At 38.4% G+C, this 20,857-nt stretch overlaps 1 protein-coding gene across 27 annotated transcripts in view; it reads left to right on the forward strand.

Moving 5' to 3' along the window:
* The window catches only part of ADGRL2 (adhesion G protein-coupled receptor L2), a 139,505-nt gene that overhangs the window by 80,184 nt on the left and 38,464 nt on the right, over positions 1-20,857 (forward strand). For all 27 annotated transcript variants that reach the window (XM_072127828.1, XM_072127831.1, XM_072127837.1 and 24 more), the window contains exons 4-5: positions 10,111-10,220; positions 19,205-20,005. In XM_072127828.1, coding sequence (XP_071983929.1) covers positions 10,111-10,220; positions 19,205-20,005 — 911 coding nt within the window. The remainder of the gene's footprint in view (positions 1-10,110; positions 10,221-19,204; positions 20,006-20,857) is intronic.

The raw sequence follows: 20,857 nt of genomic DNA on the forward strand, positions 1-20,857 counted from the left end.
TTAAACAGACATTGTGTAAATTTATGGGTCTGGGTCAAATTGTGTATTTTGCTGTATATGTAGTTACTGGCAGAGGTGTGAGAGCTGCGAGACTGGTGAGTCATTGTGCATCACTAAAGAATTAAAATGAATTATGCCACTTGTCAACAATTTAAACTGGATTTCTTGTTGAACGATAAATCCAGCGAAAAACACAAATTTGGCCTCTGCGTGTTCTACCGGCCCTTAGGTGCCTTTGATACCTTTTATAAAGCAGAGAGTTTTTTGTTTCCTTTAGCACGCTCATTGTCCTGAGTCACTGAACAAGGACAACTGGGTGTTACCAGGTGGGGGGGAGAGTCTATACAACAAAGCTGTCGTAGTCATGTCATGCACAAACTCTCTACCGTCACAGTGTCAATGAGACATCCAGTCGTCGGTTAATTTCTAAAGTTCCGAGAGGAATATGGGCTTATTTTGACTTTTTTTTTTTTTAGTTATTTAGTACCTTTATATACTTCTCCGTGCATTCAGTTGGGCATTCATGCCTGTATTGGGACAATCTTTTAGATCATAATCTGAAATGTGAAAACTGGATGAAAAAGTCTTCACATCACTTCATTTAGACTTTATTTTGAACGGTTTTTACAAACCTCGACAGGGATAAACTTTTTGCCGCCTCTGTCTAGCCCCGAGGAATGGAACTGCACCTGTTACTGCAGCCCTTAGAGATTTGGCCTTAGGTTAAAGATTTTTAGAGAGGAAAAACCCACTCCACAAAATCTACATCTGACCATAAACTTCCATAGATGTCTTCTGCAAAGATGTGAGATGTAGAGTTTTTACATTGTTGAGTGTTGGATTTCTAGATTGTTGGATTGTTAGAAGTTTTTCTCGGTATTTAGCTTATTTCATCCTACCCTGGAGAAGTCCCGATACTTGAGTCCACATGTGTAAACCCCTTTGTCGCCCTCTGGTTTGTCAGCCATTGTGACTTTGTCGCTAAGCCTCACACAGCCGCTGTATTGTTGCCTTTGTAGGTATTTGCATATCAGCAAAAAAGCAATCTTTCCATAACCGATGTCTGAGATGTTATCGATGTTTAATACTAGAAGGGGATTTGTAATGTTTCTTTTCTGAACCTGGCTTTACTCTTTTTTATTTTTTTATGAAAGATTGTAACATTTAACGCAGGTTAAATTCGCCCATCTCTTTATATTTGCAAAAATACGTTCTGTGCTCATTCTCATGCTAAAACGGCGAGATAAGAAAACCATCATTTTCTTTGTGCATTTATCATTTCTGGGAAATGTAAGTGATGGAGGTAAAGCGCACAGGATCCCTTGTGGAGGGGAAATTAAACAAGATAGCATTTCGGGTAATGAAATGTTGGCTGAATGCAGAAGAGTTACCATGAACACCTTCAGCAATTCCATGGCCCTGTGATATCAGCCACTCCCTGCTGACTGGCCCCACCATCCTCCTGAATAGAATCCTATTTTGCTCATTGCTCGTCTCAGTACTGGGGGTTGCGGGAATGGAGGCACTAATTGTGTATACTCGCCAGATTCCTGCAGTGTTAAGCATCCTGATAAAAGGATTAAAATAGAAATGTATCTGACAGGGGATTTTGTTTACCTCTTGACAGTGGAATTTCCTTAGCTCCTTGGCAAATAAAGGCAGGAGCAGATTTTAGGGGGGAGAGAATGAGAGGATCAAAACTCTTGCCAAAAAACTTTCTAAATCCTGGAATAAATGCTTTGGTTTGATTACATTTGGGGCTTTAAGATGACAAAATGCATTTTTTTGTACACTTAAGGTAGGATTAGCTTTCGATAAGGAAATATTAAAAGCATCCCGTACCGTCACGAACGCGAAGGAGGAGACATCGCGAGGTAAAGGCGGTCATTATTTAGACATCTCTTTTCATGTGTCTGGTGTTATGGGGAAATTTCACCCTTGAAGTCACGTAGGATAATCTATGCGATGGGTCATTGCCTCTTTTTGAACATTGTAAGAGGGTTCCCTAGAGAAAACATTTTAATTAATATTTGGAAGGGAATTGGTCATTATGACAAATAAGCATCATAAAGAAAACCAACAAGGAGTTTATATACAAATTCAGTGTATTTGTCAGCCAGACTTGCCAGTCTATACCCCTTACAATGAAACTGACGGGCTGCAGTCAGTAAACTTGTTGTAAGGTGGGCCTGCAAATCCGAAAGAAAACTAGTTGGCCATTGCCAAAATTTAGGTGCATTTTCACCTACATTGAATTCCCAAATTGGATTGGATTTCTTGCTTCCTAGGACTCCCAATCTAAATTCTTTATCAATATGTTTTGGGGGAATTAGAGGATATCCACACATACAAGCCCCATGGTTAAATTCAGCATCACATAGTGTGAATGAAGAATCTGTGATTCCGGTGCTTTCCGGTTATTGATTAGTAGAAGATTGTCACATTGTATTGTGAAACTCCTACACATCATTGTTGCTCGCCTCTTACACCTCTGATGCTTCTAATTGTGCTCTCTATGCGTGTTGAAATTCGCAGATCTTCAGGTGTTTTGACAGAATGTGTAAATTCTTAATTTCCCCTTCATGGGTCTTGTGGAAATAAACAAGTTTGTTACAACAGGTGTCGCCGTGTGCAGAAAACAGACATTTGATGTCATTGAGCGAAGAGGTTGAATTCTAAAATACTTTGTTAAAAAACAGCTGAAATAATTGATATGCTCTACTGGGGCCATTATTGACACGGTGCAAGGTCTTTGCAGGTTAATCCTCGTGTCGTCAGGGCTCCATTATCTCCACAAAGTCCTAATGTGGCAAGTGTTCTGCAAGTGACTTGTATGTCAAAGGTGTCCTTGGAAAGGATATCACACATTGTTTCACAGTTTTTAGCTTTTTTTTTGTTTAGAAAATCACTAGGGATTATTTCTTTAGCTTTTTGTAAGATTCGGATCTGATTTTTATTCTTTTAGCAAAATCCTTAAAGCCTTTTTTGTTTTGCCTCGAGGGAAAACAATCCCAGTTGAAAATACCTTTATGGTGTATTTTTTTTGGTGGGGGGAAATTTCCACTACAGTTTATAATACAGAACCAAAATCCTAGTTTATCTTAGTTTTTTCTATTATTTTTAGATATTTGCAACTTTTTGGGCACAAAAAAATGTCTGACTGTTTCACCCAACCAGCAAAGTTTTTGTGTTTCACCTGATAAATATTTAGAATGTGTGAAGAATAAGTATGAACTTGGAGTTTGGAGATAAATTCGGATTTTGAGGTTTACAGGCTCACCCCGCGAGTAACACCAGCAACATTCATGGGTGGTAACCCTTTAAATTCTGGCAGTGGCCAGTGTGACTAGTTAACCATAGACATTGTAATTAATTTTACTACAGTTTTCCACCTCTCTCGTGGTTTGTAGATTTATACAAATGAATCACCACGGAAACCCCCTGGAATTGACACAGACCCTTAGTGTTGTCTTGATTTAAAAAATAAAGCTTTTCTTAAAACCATTATATGTATACATTTTTTTTTTCTCATCGGTAAAATGTGTCCTGAATGCAGGTTCCTTTGCATTATTGCAGCCTGTAATCCTCTAAGTGGGTAATTAACGGTCTAGAAAAGCAATTTGTGGAGCGTTACAGCCATAAAGGTGAAAAATATTTTTTCCTTAGAGTGTTCTTTAAGGAGTAAATAATTATAAGAGCGGGGGTTTTAAGATGACCAATCTAAATGTGAACGTAATTATGAGAAACATTGTGGAAATTGACGAGCATGTGCAGTATGTGAAAAAATTTTCATATCATAAGTCTAATTAAATATTGAAAAGCCCAAAATCTCCAGTTCCAAGAAAAATTACCTGCCACGGAAGGCCTCTAACTTTGCAGATAATTAGCTGGGGTTATTGAGGAAAAGTCAGACATTTGCTGCGAAGGTCCTGGAAGGTTATGTCTTATTACGCTGCATCTATCGTATGGTCTGTTATCAAGTTCTCTGCTAATTTGGACTAACTGGGGATACCCATTGCGAGTTCCAATTTGCGTGGCTGTAAATGTCGATGTGTTTGCAGACTCTCACACAGGGATAGGTGAGAGGAATCTCTGTAAGTGATTTCCCTAAGTGGGGATTATAAAGGGGGGCTAGCAAAGGACACAATAAATAAGTAGCAGGACATTAAAAGTGGCCCTGTCACGTAAACATGGTGGCTGTCAGGTTTTATGCCAAACATAAATTCATTAGTGTTGGCTTAGGAAGAATACTGGCTAATGAATATTGAGCAATTTTCATGGAAGTCAACTCTAGCTTTCTAGTAAACGGTTACCCAAAAACTCAATGTTTACATAACATGTTACTGAATTAAGCTTTATATTTTTTTAATGTGAATTTTTTGATCTTTTTTTACATTTCGTACATTTTTATCTACAACATTTCGTATTAGCAATAGTAGGCTGGTGCCGATCGTTTTAGAATCCCCTTTAAGAAAGCCTTGCTCTTTGCTCAATTTTTTTCCAGCTCCTTTTGTATGACCATTCTAGTACTAATGATAAGAACCAAATGTGCACACTCCACTTAATCTAGGATTGTCGCTCCTCAGTGACATCACTGGGAGCGATGATCCTCGGGAAACGGAAGGTGTTCCACCATCTTTGCCAAAAGTATTAAAAGAGGAAATGCCCACACTACCAATGGGGGTAAGCATTTTGGTTCAGTATTTGGACTGCATATGACCCCGAACTGGGGTAAGAATGTGTAGAACTCTCTTTGGCACTTAAAGAACATCTACCACAAGGAAGAAGGATTGTAAAACAAGTACATTGACATACTGGTGTGCACCCCCTCTAGCAGTATCCGCTCTTATCTTAGCTTTTTATGTCATGTGTTTGTTTGTTTTTTTTTTGCAAATGAGCCCGAGTAGCTCTGAGCTCCATAAGTGTTAATAGAGCTTGGAGCCCCAAAGCCTTGTTTTCTTAAAACGAGGACAAATGAAGCTTAAAGAAGAGCACATCATGCCAGAGGGGGACAACATCAGTATTTAAGTGTTCCTGGTTTACAATCCTTCATACTGGTTGTAGATACCCTTAAAGACTGTGACATCTGGGCATTGAAATTTAGGCTTCTCTTTCTTCCTCTATATGGTACTCTATAGGTCTCTCAGCAGTTTATATAGTCAAAACATACTCCCTTTAAGGAGATTATCAGTAAACTTTTTCGTCACAAAATGTTACGGTTGGGTGCTGGACATAGTCCACAGAAGGATTATGTAATTTATGCTTCAACTTTTCTTCATATACCGAGTTTACAGTTTACATCCCTTACACTTGTCACATATACGGCATCAGTACTGCACCTTTGTTGTGGAGATGGTCTTGCCTAAAGCTTTGCTTTTATTGTAGGAGAGAAAACTTCTGTAATACACAATATTTGTGATTTGGCTTCTAATAAATAATCAGTAACCTCCCTACCTTCCTCGCTTTCTGAATTCTTGAGAACATAATTGATAGTCATGTATTTAGTTCTTACCAATGTTGATTAAGATACTGATGGGTAGAATAATAAGGGTGTTGGTGTTGAGTAACACTTGTGTGACAAATAAGAGGATTTTCTTGCGATACGTGGACTTTTTATATTAATTACACTACATTTAGTTTCTTAATTTCATGGTTACTTTGCATTCAAGGTTTTTCATGAAGAATTCATTAGTTTTCAATCACTTTAATGGAGCTGCACGTTCTTACTTCATTTCACTCAGTGCGTTCCGTCTTGTACAATGAAGTTATCAAGAATGAACCTGCCCATAGTGGTTCTGTTTTTTTGTTTTTTTTTTCCCTACCATTGTGGCAGATTGGGAAAATAATATATATATATTTATATAATTATATATTTAAAAAATGTATATTCTCATGCCAATGTCGGCGACAAGATTGAGTTATTATTCTCAAAATTCTACTAATCCAAAAAGTTAACACAAGATCTTCATTTTGGTATCTCATCGGCTTAAATTCACTCTGTATTCACTGCTCTGAATTTTTTCTTGTTCCCCTTATAATGCAATCTAAACTTAACCCATGCCCATTGATCCAAAATTTTTGTTAGTCACATTTTAGATTGCTCATAATTATAGGTGTTCCGCAAATCATTGCTTATTCCCAGTCTGACACTCAAATTACACTTGAAGGTCGGGAATTGCAGCACTTTGATGCCAAATGGTCCACACTTCCAATGATGGTTCACAATTATTATTGGTCTTAGTAGCTGATGAGTCGAATTTATGGTAGTCTTGCATACAACACAAAACAGTCCTAATTCTGAAGTTGACAGAAAATTATTTTTGTGCATGGCCCCGACTTCAAAGTATAAGGCTTTTTCTGTGACTAGTTGGATTATTTTCTATACAGATGATATAAGCCTGGAGCCGGTTCATAGACTTGAATATAAATGTATACTGACTGCCCTTCCTTCAGACCATACCACAGCTCAGTTCTTCCCCCAATTACGATTCACTCTCTCGATATATCGTTCTCCGGTTTTAATTATCTCAGGTAAGTGCGGTCTTTAATGACATAACGTCCTGTTCGCAGTCTTGTCTTTTGGTTTATGTTGATGTCATGTGCCTTTCATTTCCACTCTGCATTTTTAATCTCGGAGAATAGCACTGAATAATGGCCCCTGGCAGGAGGTAATGAAATTTTCTTAATTCATATTTTCATGCTGAAACCTCGATTGAAAATGGCATCCAATGGCCTAGAGACAGAGCAGTAGTGGCGGTTTCAGGGGACCTCTAATAATGATCCAGTGTTGGCGCAGATGAAGAGCGATAGCACGGCAGAGAAGTAATTTAAGGAAGAAAGAGAGCACACTATTGCTTTATTGTAGCATATCTAATGATCGGCTGAAGATTCCCAATAGTTTTTGGAGCATGACAAGAGAAACTAATGTTATCTTGCCAAAACAGAAGTCCCGGCTTAATCAGTAGAACAAGAATATTGATTAAAACACTTTGCACAATAGATTGCACACAGAATCTCTTCTCCATCATTCCACGCTTGGTAACATGTAATAACAAACAAGGGAGAATGGAGTCTTAATATAATTTGTTTTGCATTGTGCAACCTTCCTTTGCCGTCAAAATATAGCTGTATTTTTATTAAAGAGCTACGTTGTTATTGGACTTTGTGAAACAATGATTTCGCCATGAATAATAACTTAAGCGGTGAACGCCTCTTAAGAATAACAAATCGCCGTCCAGGTTTTTTGCTCATCCAAAGAATTTTTTATTTCCAAGAAAGCACTCAACTGTGAATTCTTACATTCTTAACCTCCATTCTTATACTCTAGGAGCCATTTGGTTAAGTATATGAAGGAACCTAATATTAACAGGGACAGAGTATTGCATAATTTAAAAACGTCCAATTAGGAAAATACCTATTTAGGTGGATCTAAAGGTAGGTTCCTACTACTGTCCCCAGAGCCTTCTGTAATCCTTATATGTTAGCAAACCTGATGATAAACATCATCTTACTATTATGCAAACTATCAGCAGAGGCTACTGCGGCATGGAGTAGCTTGTCTGGGCCTTTGGGAGCAAAGGCTACTCCACACCCGGAGTAGCCTCTGCCGTATACTTACTTGCCCTAGTCATGCTCCTCACTTTGCTTTAGAGAGTCCACAAGCTCTAGTTACACTGGTGACTTCTCTAGAGCTCTGCACATACGTAGCATCTCCTGCTTCTATGAGGATACTTCAGTGGTTATGCACATACACCATATTTTCTTAGGCCCAGCTGCCGTTGGCTTGACTGCAGCTTGTGTGGAAGCACGAGCAAAATGAGGAGCATGACTAGGATGAGCAAGGAGGTGGGACAGCAAAGACTACTGGAGCGTGGAGTAGCCTTTGCTCCAACAGTTCGCACAGGTTACTCCACATCCCGGTAGCCTCTGCCAATAATTTGCATATAAGTAAGATAAAGTTTGCTAATATACAAGGATTACAGAAGGACAGTTTGGGGCTGAGGACGGAAAGAGGAACCTACTATAGAATTTACCTTATATTAAGTATATTAAGTATTATTAAGTAAACTATAGTTGTGAACGTCTGCCACACAGATAGTCAACCCAATGATGAAGTATACGTGTAGTTTAATTGGGGAAAAGGTCAACGCCTCTCCTGTGGAAATCAAGAATTTGGGAGAAATACTTGATTCTTCTTCTGTGCCAATACCTGATAGATAGTTGTGTGTCTTACACATGATTGTTGGCCGATAACGACAAATACTCCAGGTTTGATGGACTTAACTTGAATGTTAGGCCTTGTTGTCATACATGGTTCACCAACTGCACGTAAAGAATTTATAGACTTCTATACAGAACGTCTCTGTTGTTTTGTGCTTTTCCATCTGCTTTTCCTTTTATTATCTTCGATTTCTCCTGAAGAAATTTTATATTTTTATAAGTATTTTTTTAAAACTTTAACTCTTAAGGCTACGTGAAGTTCTTGCTTCATTCGAATTTATTTTCTTGTATTTGTTTGCTGATAATGCCAGTAGAAAGACGTGAGTTAATTTCTTTTTAACTAGACGATCTCTCCGGCACAGCATAAGCTCGTGAAACTGTTTCAATTCTTCTGTTTATTGAACGCATTCTAATTTTGTGCTTCTCAAGTATTTCTACTTTTTTATGTTATCCATGTTTATTAAATCATTAATGAATCCGATCTTTTTTTTTTTCCTCCTCTCCTGAAAGTGACAAATTAATTGTATCATAAGTCTCGGCAAATATGTTGAGCTCCATGACATAGCTCTCAACAACGTTATTTTGAACACCGTTCAGCGCGAGATGAAAAGCAGATTTATGCGCTTATTAATATTTTATATATAGTTTTGTTTGCAAGAATGGAACATTGCTGACATTCTAAGAAACGTGTTTTCATGGCAGATAATTGCAGGCAACACAAAGATGAGGATGCTCTCTATTCTTTTTTTTTTTTTTTTTTTTGAAGGATCTTTTGGTTCTAACTATTTTAGTCGTTATCACAGACTGTACACATGTGGGAAACACATTTTTCTCATTGCTATGTCAGTAATGACCTGGCTACCAGGATGATTTTGTGTAGGTAGGAGGTAGATAAGACTTGGGAGTTTTCAGATGACGAATGTTATGGATTAATAGATTGAAAGTCGGTTGAAACAACCGACTGATAACTGATAAGTCAAGGTCTTAGCTACATGGGTGATTAATAGTAGAGGCTACAATCATTAGGCCCAATAAATTTTTTGCCCTTGTACCATGTCATGTTTGTAATAATGGTGTCTTTTGTGGAAGAAGGGTCTTCAGCCCATCTAATGTGCTTTACTTTGTATGTGGCAAACTCTATAATTAAAACCACTGCGTAATATGAAGTTTCTATAGTCAGTAGTAATCTGAAGCCATTAATATGCTATCGATTGGATCAAAAAGTTTCAAAAACAGTAGGCTCATGGGGATGATGGTTCTGGTAACTCAGGATACTTCACTACTTCCACCCCAGTATATAGAGCTATGTCTGCCTCCACGTCACTGTGACCCTCTTCAGTCATCTGATTGGTGGAGATGCCAGGAGTCAAACCCTTCATCAGTATTAAAAATCCCAGAAAATACCATTGATTATTGCGCAATTTGTAATTTCTGAAGAAACTCATATTTAATAGGTTTTAAAGAACTGGGGAAAGGTAAAATGTGACAACCACAGCTTCGAGAACAAATCATGATTAGAGAAGTTGTCGGGGCTTGATCCTTTTTAGGTATTCAGATGATTAGGTTTCTCTTTTTATCTTGGCCGTATATCCTGCTTAAGATGAGATCTTTCATAGTGACACATTTATAGTATTTTTTAATTGCTCCATTTTGTAAAATTAAATTTAATAGCATCTAATTAGTGAACTAGAAATGTGTGTAGATTGAAGGTGGAGCAGGATGTTAAATTGGCCTCACACTATAAATGATGTTTTTGTTTTGGCTTGTGTCTATACTCTCATTGTATCCGTAGCGGATGCTGTCTTTGGTTGCGTGGCACCCAGGGTTCTGTGTAAGCCTTTTGGTTTGTTTTATGCCTGATTAATGACCTTCTTTATCTTGTAATTACAGGTGTAACAATAGGACACAGTGTGTGGTGATCACAGGATCAGAGGTGTTCCCTGACCCGTGTCCGGGGACCTACAAGTACTTGGAAGTCCAATATGAATGTGTACCATACAGTAAGTAAACCCAATTGTCCCTTTCTCCATAAACTCTAAACTTGTTTTCCCTCACACCAAACTCTTGCAGTGCATATGCTTCAGACATTGAGTGCCGATCTGCATGCAGTACAGGCGAGACCTACCTCGTGGAAGAGAGCCATGCTGATAGTCTGGCCAAGTCTTCTCCTGCAGCCTTTAAGTGTTTGCTTTCAATACTAGTGTTTTTCTAGAAAACAAACCAGATTTAGCAGTTGTGGGTGCCAGACAGAATGTGTGTATCTGCCCAATACTGGGGCCTGACAAATTGATTTGGCTCACGCTTTCCTAAAGAAAGTATTGACTTTGATTTCAATCACTAGTTGCTCGCGCGGCTACCTGCTGCCGTAGTTCCTTTTGTGCATTTTATTAGCTTTTGCCGAGACAAATCCCTCCATTATATTTGTTTTAGAAGGAGAATCACTGTCAGTAAGACTATAAATCGAAGTGGCATGTGTGGTGTGCGGGCCGTGGCAGAGATGTGCTCTTTTGCCTTGTTTCCGGATGGCAAGCCGAAAAAGAGACAGTATGTTGAATTATCCGTTAACTTACAAAAATTGCCCCATAAAAGTATTATACGACTATGGATTTTTTTAGCCTTTTTTTAAAAAGGAGAAAATAAAATATTGCTGTACCTGGTTTTATTTGATAGTTGAGGAAAATTATTAGTGCAGACACTAGGAGGGCATATTTCCTTCAAGACTCTGGCACCCAAGTGAGGATCTCTTTATTGAGACATTCCCAGTGAGGATCTCTTTGAGACATTCCCTCTAAGTAATTTCTTTAAAAAGCTGATCAAGGACCAAATATTTGGATAGAATGTTCCAGGAATGGGCCACCACTAAAGATAATATAGTTTTTGGGTTTTGTGTGAATTACACCTTTTTGTCAATGAGGGGGCTGCACCCCTGGAAAAATAAACACCATGCACCCTTCACTCCCCTACATGCCTACTTGGCTTGAAGGTGGTGTAAGGAAAATAATCTCAATTCCTTGTGGTGCTCATGGAATTGTGATTATTTCAGGGCATGTAAGCCCGTAAACTTATGTACACGCCTTCATAAATTTCCCCCCATATCTTTACAGACCAAGGCCTTTTCTTTATCTTAATTGTGATTCCCTTTATAAGTGAATACCACAAAGCAGGGCCTAATCCTCAAGACCACTTTGATCAGAGAGGACCATTGAGGGAATCTGAATCAAAGGTTTCTAATGATTCCATCCTAAAAACATTGATCTTTTTGAAAAATAAAGATCTCCCTTGATGTATATTGATGTCTTTTTTTTGTATTTTGCCCTGCCACTTATTTTTTGGGGGGATGCAGAACTCTTTCAATCTACTCCTTGTTCAAGGTATTTGTTACATCATTCAATTGAACCTTCGAGCTTCTGCCCAAAATAATAGCAAAGGGATTCACAAATAGACCTCAAAGTCGGCCCCACGGACCTGCATTATTTTCTCCCTTTTGTCCTATTTTAACATCTTAAGCTATAATACCCGATTTATTCTCCTTCACGTAGAAATGTCATCTTATTTCCTTTTAACCAGTATTTGAGAATGTGTTTGAAGATATCCAGCCTGCTTCCTGTTAATTTAGTCTATGTATACTTGTAGCTTTATGATTACATTTCATGTTTTTTTTTCCATCACAGGAAACTAATTTAAGTTGCTTTAAGGAAATGTTCTGTCCAGTAATAAAATGCTCTGCCAAGCAGTGTTACATGTCAACATAAACTGGAAAAGTATACAAAGCAAGCTTTAATAACACTAAGCTTATGGCATCGAAACATATTGGAGGTTGCTGATATCCTGTGTAGTGGCCAAATTAGTTTGCAATCTAACCATTTGCTGGAAATGATTGACATCACTGAGATCCCACCTAAAAAAAACTTGAAGAAAAAATTATACTGTCTGTTCTGCCTTGATCAGAGCTTAACATTGGTTTGGGCATGACATGGTATGGGACCCTGCCTAGTTCATATTTAGTGATTTTGCATACTCTTAAATAGAACCACTAACATCACCAAACCAAGTTATTCCACGGCTTCTGGTGAAGTTGGATTTTCTTTCCTAGCCTCCAACAATCCCGATGAATCAATGTCGTTATTTTGAGATCTCTACTGCCAGATGGGTGGAGCCATGATATCTGCTCAAGTCCACGATCACTCGCCCGAATAGTTTGTCCTTTTTAAAACTTTAAACCCATATCTCATAACGTGACGTATGGCAGTACCGCAGTGATGTCACTGATTTGAAATTGATGGATAGGCTGAAAACTGATAATGCCCTCAAAAGTGATGCCTATGATATGTTTATGATAAAAAAAAAAAAAATCTTTAGACTATCAAACAATTTGGTAATGGCATAGTATTAAATAATTTTCTGAATTGACTCTTTCTGATCATTCCAAATGACATTTTAAAATCGTTACCACTAGGGGCAGTGTTCTGATGTTATCTGAACATTTCTCCGTCAATTAAATATCATCAAATTAAGGAAAGAGCTGACTATTTTAGAGATTATCTTGTCAATGTTCTATTAACTTTCACATCTAATTTTATTTTAGTAATCAGGATGTTTTTTCCTAGTGGCCGTACAAAGGATTTCTTATTCCTGGACTTCATTCTTGTGTTAATTTAATGACATGAAGTATGTATGTTGACAGTCCTAACCCACATCATCTAGAATTGTCTCTTATAATAATTTCCTCATTAAAGACATGCCCACCTACGGTCTACGTTTGTTTGCAGCTCTATGGAAATCAATATCGAGTACAGATGTAAACATTATGTATGAGGCATCTGAATCCTCTTGTATGTGTTGACAACTCATGTTTGTGGTTTGCAACCTACGCATGGTCATGGTTGTCACTCAAGAAACAGATTGTACAGGAAAACGGTTGCTGTCTCTCTTACATCTTTACAGGATAGAGGTTTCTTGCGCTTTAATTCATAGTAGTTCCGTAGGTGGTCATCTCATTAAAAAAAAAGAGAAATTTCATGAAGTCATGGGTGCATGGGTCCTTTAACTGGAAAAGACCCTTTACCTGTAAACACACTTTTCTCAGCCAATCTGCATCAATGAGGATATTTCCAAACATGCTGATTCGCTAGGAACATCTGATTGACAGCAGATCACATTGCTCCGCCCCAAAAGTCCTTTCCAGTTGATTGAATGACATGGTGCTACTCAAAAACTCTGGTAATGTTTGTGGTATATTAGGAGTGCTTAACACAGTCTATTTTATCCTTTCTTTTTATAAATGCCCATGTTTAATGCCCCACAGTATGACGGAAAGCCAAAATGTTACCTACAAATAGGGAAGACCATTTTTAGGCTGATTTTTGAGTTATTGACCAGCAAATTAGAGAGACCTTTTCTGAAAGCGATGACTAAACCTTACCGAATCAGCCAAGCTGCTAAAATTATTCACACATGTACAGGATATATATCTTGAGGTTCTCAGAACTAGATGTGAAGAAGCCAAGTGATCCCATGGTGGCACACTACAGTGAACACTTATCCAGACACAACCATAGGATAATTAGTAGTTAACCAATTGAGGTACAATACTCGGATCCCCCATCAGTCAACTGTGTGCAGTGGCGAAGATGCTCCGCTACGCTCAGAGCATAGTCCCTTCCAACCAAATTGTATCGGCCAAACTAAAAAGTTGACGGAACCGCATTCCGTTCTTTCTGTCTTCTTCCCTCTTCGACTTAAGTGTAACGACACTCTAGCACAACAGATCTCAGTTGATCGACATGAGGGAGGAGTGTTGTGCACCCACCGTTAAACTGTTATCCTTTGGAATGGTCACTTATAGTTAAAAGTGGCCATAAAAAAACTTTAATACACATCTTGCATTTATGAGCATTTTTATTTGTCCCTGCTAACTTAGGGCATGAGTGAGCTTCTTCTCATTTTAACGATTAAAGGGCATCCCTTTTACCGCAAGAGTTGCTACACTAGACGCTCCGCACCTCTCAGTGTTGCATGAATTTTCACTATTGATTAACAGTTCATATCATTTGTTTATCCTGATATTCTAATCAATGGAATAAATGTTTCTCCAAGTAGACCAACGTTTAAGTGTTTTGATTGTATTTTTATGGATCAAGCACAAGATTTTTTTTTTCCCCTTACCCGGGTGCATTATTATTATGGATGCCTGTGCGTACATACATAGCTTAATAAGTATTGAATACATGGGTTTGTTAATATCGTGGGACATTCATCAAACTGTCATAGAATGAGCTCATTACAATGATCACAGGAATAGCTTTTATTCTCAAAGTGAAAAGCAAAAGAGGTAGGCATAATGAACAAAAGATTTATCATTTTTATGCGTAAATGGGATTCTTTTATTTTGCATAAATTTAATCTAGCTTTTTTTTTCCTAAACTAAGGTGTTTTATTTAAAAAGAAAAAAAAATGCTAGCTTCTTCCATCTACATGCAGTTATTTTCTGGAGTTGGTAACAGAGATGTTAATTAAGCCCCCGCCAACTAGCCGGCTGCCGGGCCAGCCCCCTCCAACTAGCCGGCTGCCGGGCCGGCCCCCTCCAACTATCCGGCTGCCGGGCCGGCCCCCTCCAACTAGCCGGCTGCCGGGCCGGCCCCCTCCAACTAGCCGGCTGCCGGGCCGGCCCCCTCCAACTAGCCGGCTGCCGGAGTGTACAGTGTCCTGTCCACTACTACATCTGTGCCATGTTAAGTGTGACTATGTGATACTGGATCCAATAGAATCAGATGTCTGGAGATCCTGGTTGACAATATAATGTTAAAGGACAAACTGGCCTCTGCTGCCCAGAAAAGCAAAGATTAGACCTGATTAATGCTTACATCTATATAGATGTATAGCATCCTGTATATCACACACAGATGCCCAACATCCAACTGCAGCAGAAATTTAAACTGTTAACCGTCACAGACTCCCAATCAGAATATTTACTTATTTTTATTTTGAATAATTCGTAAAAGTTGTAGGATGGTGCAAAAGAGTTGTAGTTATCACAGCAACAATCACATTCGGATGTCTATAGAAGAAGCATTTTATTCTTAGTATAGGCAGCATAACAGTAAATTGTGAAGTGGCAAGACGACTCGCTCAACCTAAGAAGCACCGAACCTTAGCTTAATATTTTAACCTGCTAAGTCTTGCATTCATATTTTTGTGAATAATATTTTGACAGGTAGTGAGCTTTTCCTTCCTGATTTTCCCTTTATCATCTCAAGTCGAATAAGTGGGAGGTAACTGAAAATAGATTTGGAAATGAAAAGAAAAAAACGTGAATTTTGATCAGTTAGTATTATTCACAGTTGAATATTAGACTATATTACTCACTGTATTTTGAAACCTTCAGTTGTAACACTGGATATATAACAATGCCTCATCTCCAGAGCATCTGCGGTTCTTGACGCCTACCTGTGGAGGTGATGGCGGTGGCAACCGCACATGTCAGTGTGCATTATTCATTTATTAAGAAAATGGTGACATGGTATATCTATTCCCCAGTGTTATTACGAGCTTTCTATTCCAGCACTTCATTGGCTGCGGGAACACGTTACATAAATTCATATGTATTTTCTTACATTTATATTTATTTTTATTGCCCCCTTGAGCATTTTACCTAATATGTTCCATGCCCTATTAAACATATTGCTACGACATATTAACATGCTTTCCTGCATATGTCATCATAAAATATGTGCAGGTGCCTTGCACGTGCATACAGATTGGGCAAGGGAAGTCCTTAATGGGATACTGTCACTACCATAAACGGGGAGAACAGTCCCAATTTGTGGGGCAGGACAATGAGGCATGTGCTCCCCCCCCGGGAATATTTACAGTATTTTCAGATTGTACCCAACAGGTGTGGAAAATATCTCAATGATTATATTCCAGATTAAGAATCTCCCAAAAATTTAAGGTTTTTGGTCTCCTGCCTATATTTTCACTAATAGAGGGATAGATCAACATACCAATGCCCCCAGTGTGTTTAGGCACAAAGTGCACTTTAAAAGCACAAGATGTTAAGATATGTTTTGTTTTTCCCCATCTTAAATGGAATTTAGTACACATGCTAATTAACAGCACAGTTTATTTTTGTTCGCAACGCAGCATGGTAGTGTAACGCAGATGGCACATTCCCTGCAAACTGCAGCTTGTAGCTCTACAACACATTTTAACAACTATTTTTTTTTTTTTATTAACTCACACACTGACTAGAAATGGTGCACTATAATTAGGACATTTTTTTAGGAAGATTTAAAAAAAATCATGTAAAATGTAATGAAAAAAATATTGTGTAAACATTTTTACATTTTTTTACTTTTTGAGTGGCAACTGACAATGAGTACAGAAACAATTTAGAGTAGAATATTTTCTATTGTTGTCTATTATTGAAAAAAAATTACCATATATACTCGAGTCTAAGCCTAGTTTTTCAGCACAAACTCTGCTTATACTCGAGTAAAAAAAAAAGGTTTTACCAGGTATTTGTGGTAAAATTGGCGGCCTTGGCTTATACTTGGGTCGACTTATACTCGAGTATATATTGTAAAAAAAAATCCTTTTTTTTTTTTTAGTAACAGTCCCCAACCAGTTTTTCAAAAATTATATAAAGATATAAAATTAATTTGTTCCATTTTATCTCTGGGTTTAAAACATATAGTCAATTGTATGGCTTGGTGACTGCAAGTTAAAAATAAAATACAAAAACGAAGGTCGTGCCTTTTTAGATGTCCTTTCTAGATATTGAACACAATGCCTACTATAACCTCTTAAAAGTATATTTTATCATTTTTTTTATTAAAAAACGGAGGCACTTTGTAAATTGTATGCCTTGTGGCCTCATACAGACCTTATGTTGGCTCTATCAAAGGAAATATACTACATGTGTCTACATGTTGTGGGTTCTACATCATCTGATTTATTGAGTAAGCCATCTTGTCTGCTGCACATTTGAGACCTAGGAGAGTAAGCCATCTTGTCTGCTGCACATGTGAGGCCTAGGAGAGTAAGCCATCTTGTCCGCTGCACACGTGAGGCCTAGTAGAGTAAGCCATCTTTGTCCGCTGCACACGTGAGGCCTAGTAGAGTAAGCCATCTTGTCCGCTGCACACGTGAGGCCTAGTAGAGTAAGCCATCTTTGTCCGCTGCACACGTGAGGCCTAGTAGAGTAAGCCATCTTTGTCCGCTGCACACGTGAGGCCTAGTAGAGTAAGACATCATGTCCGCTGCACACGAGGCCTAGTAGAGTAAGCCATCTTGTCCGCTGCACACGTGAGGCCTAGTAGAGTAAGCCATCTTGTCCGCTGCACACGTGAGGCCTAGTAGAGTAAGCCATCTTGTCCGCTGTACACGTGAGGCCTAGTAGAGTAAGCCATCTTGTCTGCTGTACACGTGAGGCCTAGTAGAGTAAGCCATCTTGTCCGCTGCACACGTGAGGCCTAGTAGAGTAAGCCATCTTGTCCGCTGCACACGTGAGGCCTAGTAGAGTAAGCCATCTTGTCCGCTGCACATGTGAGGCCTAGTAGAGTAAGCCATCTTGTCCGCTGCACACGTGAAGCTTAGTAGAGTAAGGCATCTTGTCCGCTGCACACGTGAGGCCTAGTAGAGTAAGCCATCTTGTCCGCTGCACACGTGAGGCCTAGTAGAGTAAGCCATCTTGTCCGCTGCACACGTGAAGCTTAGTAGAGTAAGGCATCTTGTCCGCTGCACACGTGAAGCTTAGTAGAGTAAGGCATCTTGTCCGCTGCACACGTGAAGCTTAGTAGAGTAAGGCATCTTGTCAGCTGCACACGTGAGGCCTAGTTGTTTTGAGCTGCATGTCTTTCCTTCCCCTACCATATTGAAAGTTGGTCAGAATTTACATCTAACACCATCACCACTGATCGTATAACAGCTCTTTCTTTCACTAGGTGTTCCAGTCTCTCTTATCCAAATTAGCGGATTTCTTGCTGTGTCCCTACTTTAGTGTGTGTACTGATTGAGCTACCGAGTAAATGGTCCATTCATGTTAATCTCTCTTTTTTCTCCTTGCACCCCTTTTTCACTTTCTCTTCCAATGCTTAAAATAGAAGTGGAGCAAAAAGGTAAATAAATGATACAGCCCGAACCCCCCCAGCTCCCTGTTATGTGCCATATGGATGTTAACCTTCTCGATCCCCCTTATCCCTAAACACTGACGTTCTGTATTCAGCAGGATTGCATTTCTACACTTCATACACAAGTTGACTGCTAATAAAACAGTGTTCTGGATATGTCACATAGGTGGGACACAGTCTCTGCTTTTCTTGTGGGAAATGTTTTCTTGCTCTCTTCCTTGAACCCTAAGTGATTTTATTTTTATTTTTGTTTTTCTTTTATTTTGTTAGTCATGTACTTTTTGCCTGGCTTCCTATACTCCTTCCCCAAGCATGCCACATTTACAGGCTTTGTCCCATTCATGGCTCCAGTTTGTCTGATTTTTATGTTTGTTTGTTTGGTTTGTTCTTGGTTGATTTTTTTTATTTTTTGTATTTTTACTTTTCTCGCTCAAAATTGCTGCATAAATGTTGTTATTTTTTCATATTTTTTTGGCTTTGTTTCCTTCTCTCCGTTTATATGTCTTTAAGCACCAATGTAAAACCATCTACATGCGTTTAACATCAGAAAATTGCTTGTGGTTTTTCATTGCCTGACAGGTTTTAGCTTAGAAAATTCATTTTTTTTGATCCACAACCAGGTCATTTGATTTACTTAACTATAATGACTATAATGAAATATAAATGAGTAGTTTTCTATTTTGGCACTATGAATGTCACATTCTTCATCTACAAAATTTTTAAAATCACTTTTATGTTTTCAGTTTATTTTAATTTTTTTATTTTTTTCGAAGATATTGCTACAGTTCGTGGTTAAGTGAAAAGCAAAGTTAATATCTGTTTTGTAAAATAATCCTCTCTCTACTTTTCACTAGTTTTTGTTTGCCCTGGGGTGTTGAAAGGAGTTGTGGACTCACCATATATTTTTGAAGCTGAACAGAAGGCAGGTGCCTGGTGCAAAGACCCTCTTCAAGCTGCAGATAAAATTTATTTCATGCCCTGGACTCCGTATCGTACGGATACATTAATAGAATATGCCTCATTGCAAGATTTTCAAAATGGACGACAGACTACAACCTATAAACTTCCTAACCGAGTGGACGGCACTGGATTTGTGGTTTACGACGGGGCAGTGTTTTTTAACAAGGAACGAACACGGAATATTGTTAAATTTGACTTGAGGACTAGAATCAAAAGCGGGGAAGCAATTATAAATTATGCCAATTACCACGACACTTCTCCGTATAGATGGGGTGGGAAAACTGATATCGATTTGGCGGTTGATGAAAATGGCTTGTGGGTAATCTACGCGACCGAGCAAAACAATGGAATGATCGTGATTAGCCAACTAAATCCTTACACGCTACGGTTTGAGGCAACATTTGAAACCTCTTACGATAAGCGGGCAGCCTCAAATGCATTCATGATTTGCGGAGTCCTGTATGTGGTGCGGTCTGTCTACCAAGACAACGAGAGTGAAACCGGGAAGAACGCTATTGACTACATCTTCAACACCAAGCTGAACCGAGGAGAGTCTGTTGATATTCCATTCCCCAATCAGTATCAATACATTGCCGCTGTGGATTACAACCCTAGGGATAACCAGCTGTACGTGTGGAATAACAACTTCATTCTACGATACTCTCTGGAGTTTATCCTTCAAGACTTAGCCCAAGGTAAGATCTGTGTGTCTTCAGCTTGTACACAGGTTCATTTGCAGTATTGAATGGGTTAAGAATTTCACTTACTTTAGGATAAGGATACACGTTCAAGCTTTCTGATGCAGTGTTTGATGCAAAAACCAGATGTGTAAATGGTAGGACCTGGTAATGGTAGATTGTGCTCCTCTCGGTTTTGGCTTCAAACTGAATGTGTGTATTTACCCATAGTGGTATATTTTCCTTAACCACTCAAATCAAAATTTTTTAAGTAGTTAAAGAAAAATGTAAGTGTGAAGATACTAAACTGAAGCCACGGATGTTGTTTTTTGTGATCATATAAAATATACTGAAAAAACTAATATATATTTATTATATAAAATATATACACAGATATTTTAAAAAAAATCCCCTACAGTTACAGCTGTGCCAGACATTGTTCATTGCCTTTGTTGTGTTTTAGTCTTCTTAAACTACTTCCTTTTTATTTTCCACCTTTTTATTACTATTGAATTATTATTGTATTTTTTTCTTAAAACTGAAAACAAGATGCATACTTTTTTTTATTATAATTTTTTTTTTAGTTTTTAGAGAGTTAAATTCCTTACGGTGTTGTCTGGTTATTTAGACGAGAACAATTTATGTCTTGTGGGTTTTTTTTTTTGGTTTCGTAAGTGAACCGATTAGGGTTTCACGATCGTGAAATCATGCGTGTGATTCATGACACTTTCACATGTAAGCACAACACGAGAGATGCGTGGCTTTATGCCGTGTAAAAAGATGTAAAGACTTGACAATGTGTGCAAGTCACGCCTTGTATCTTAGGAGAAGAAATATGCCCTTGATCTTGGGTTACGCCTTCTGACAGAT

This window comes from Engystomops pustulosus, chromosome 10, assembly GCF_040894005.1.
Source record: "Engystomops pustulosus chromosome 10, aEngPut4.maternal, whole genome shotgun sequence".
NCBI classification, from domain to species: Eukaryota; Metazoa; Chordata; class Amphibia; order Anura; family Leptodactylidae; genus Engystomops; species Engystomops pustulosus.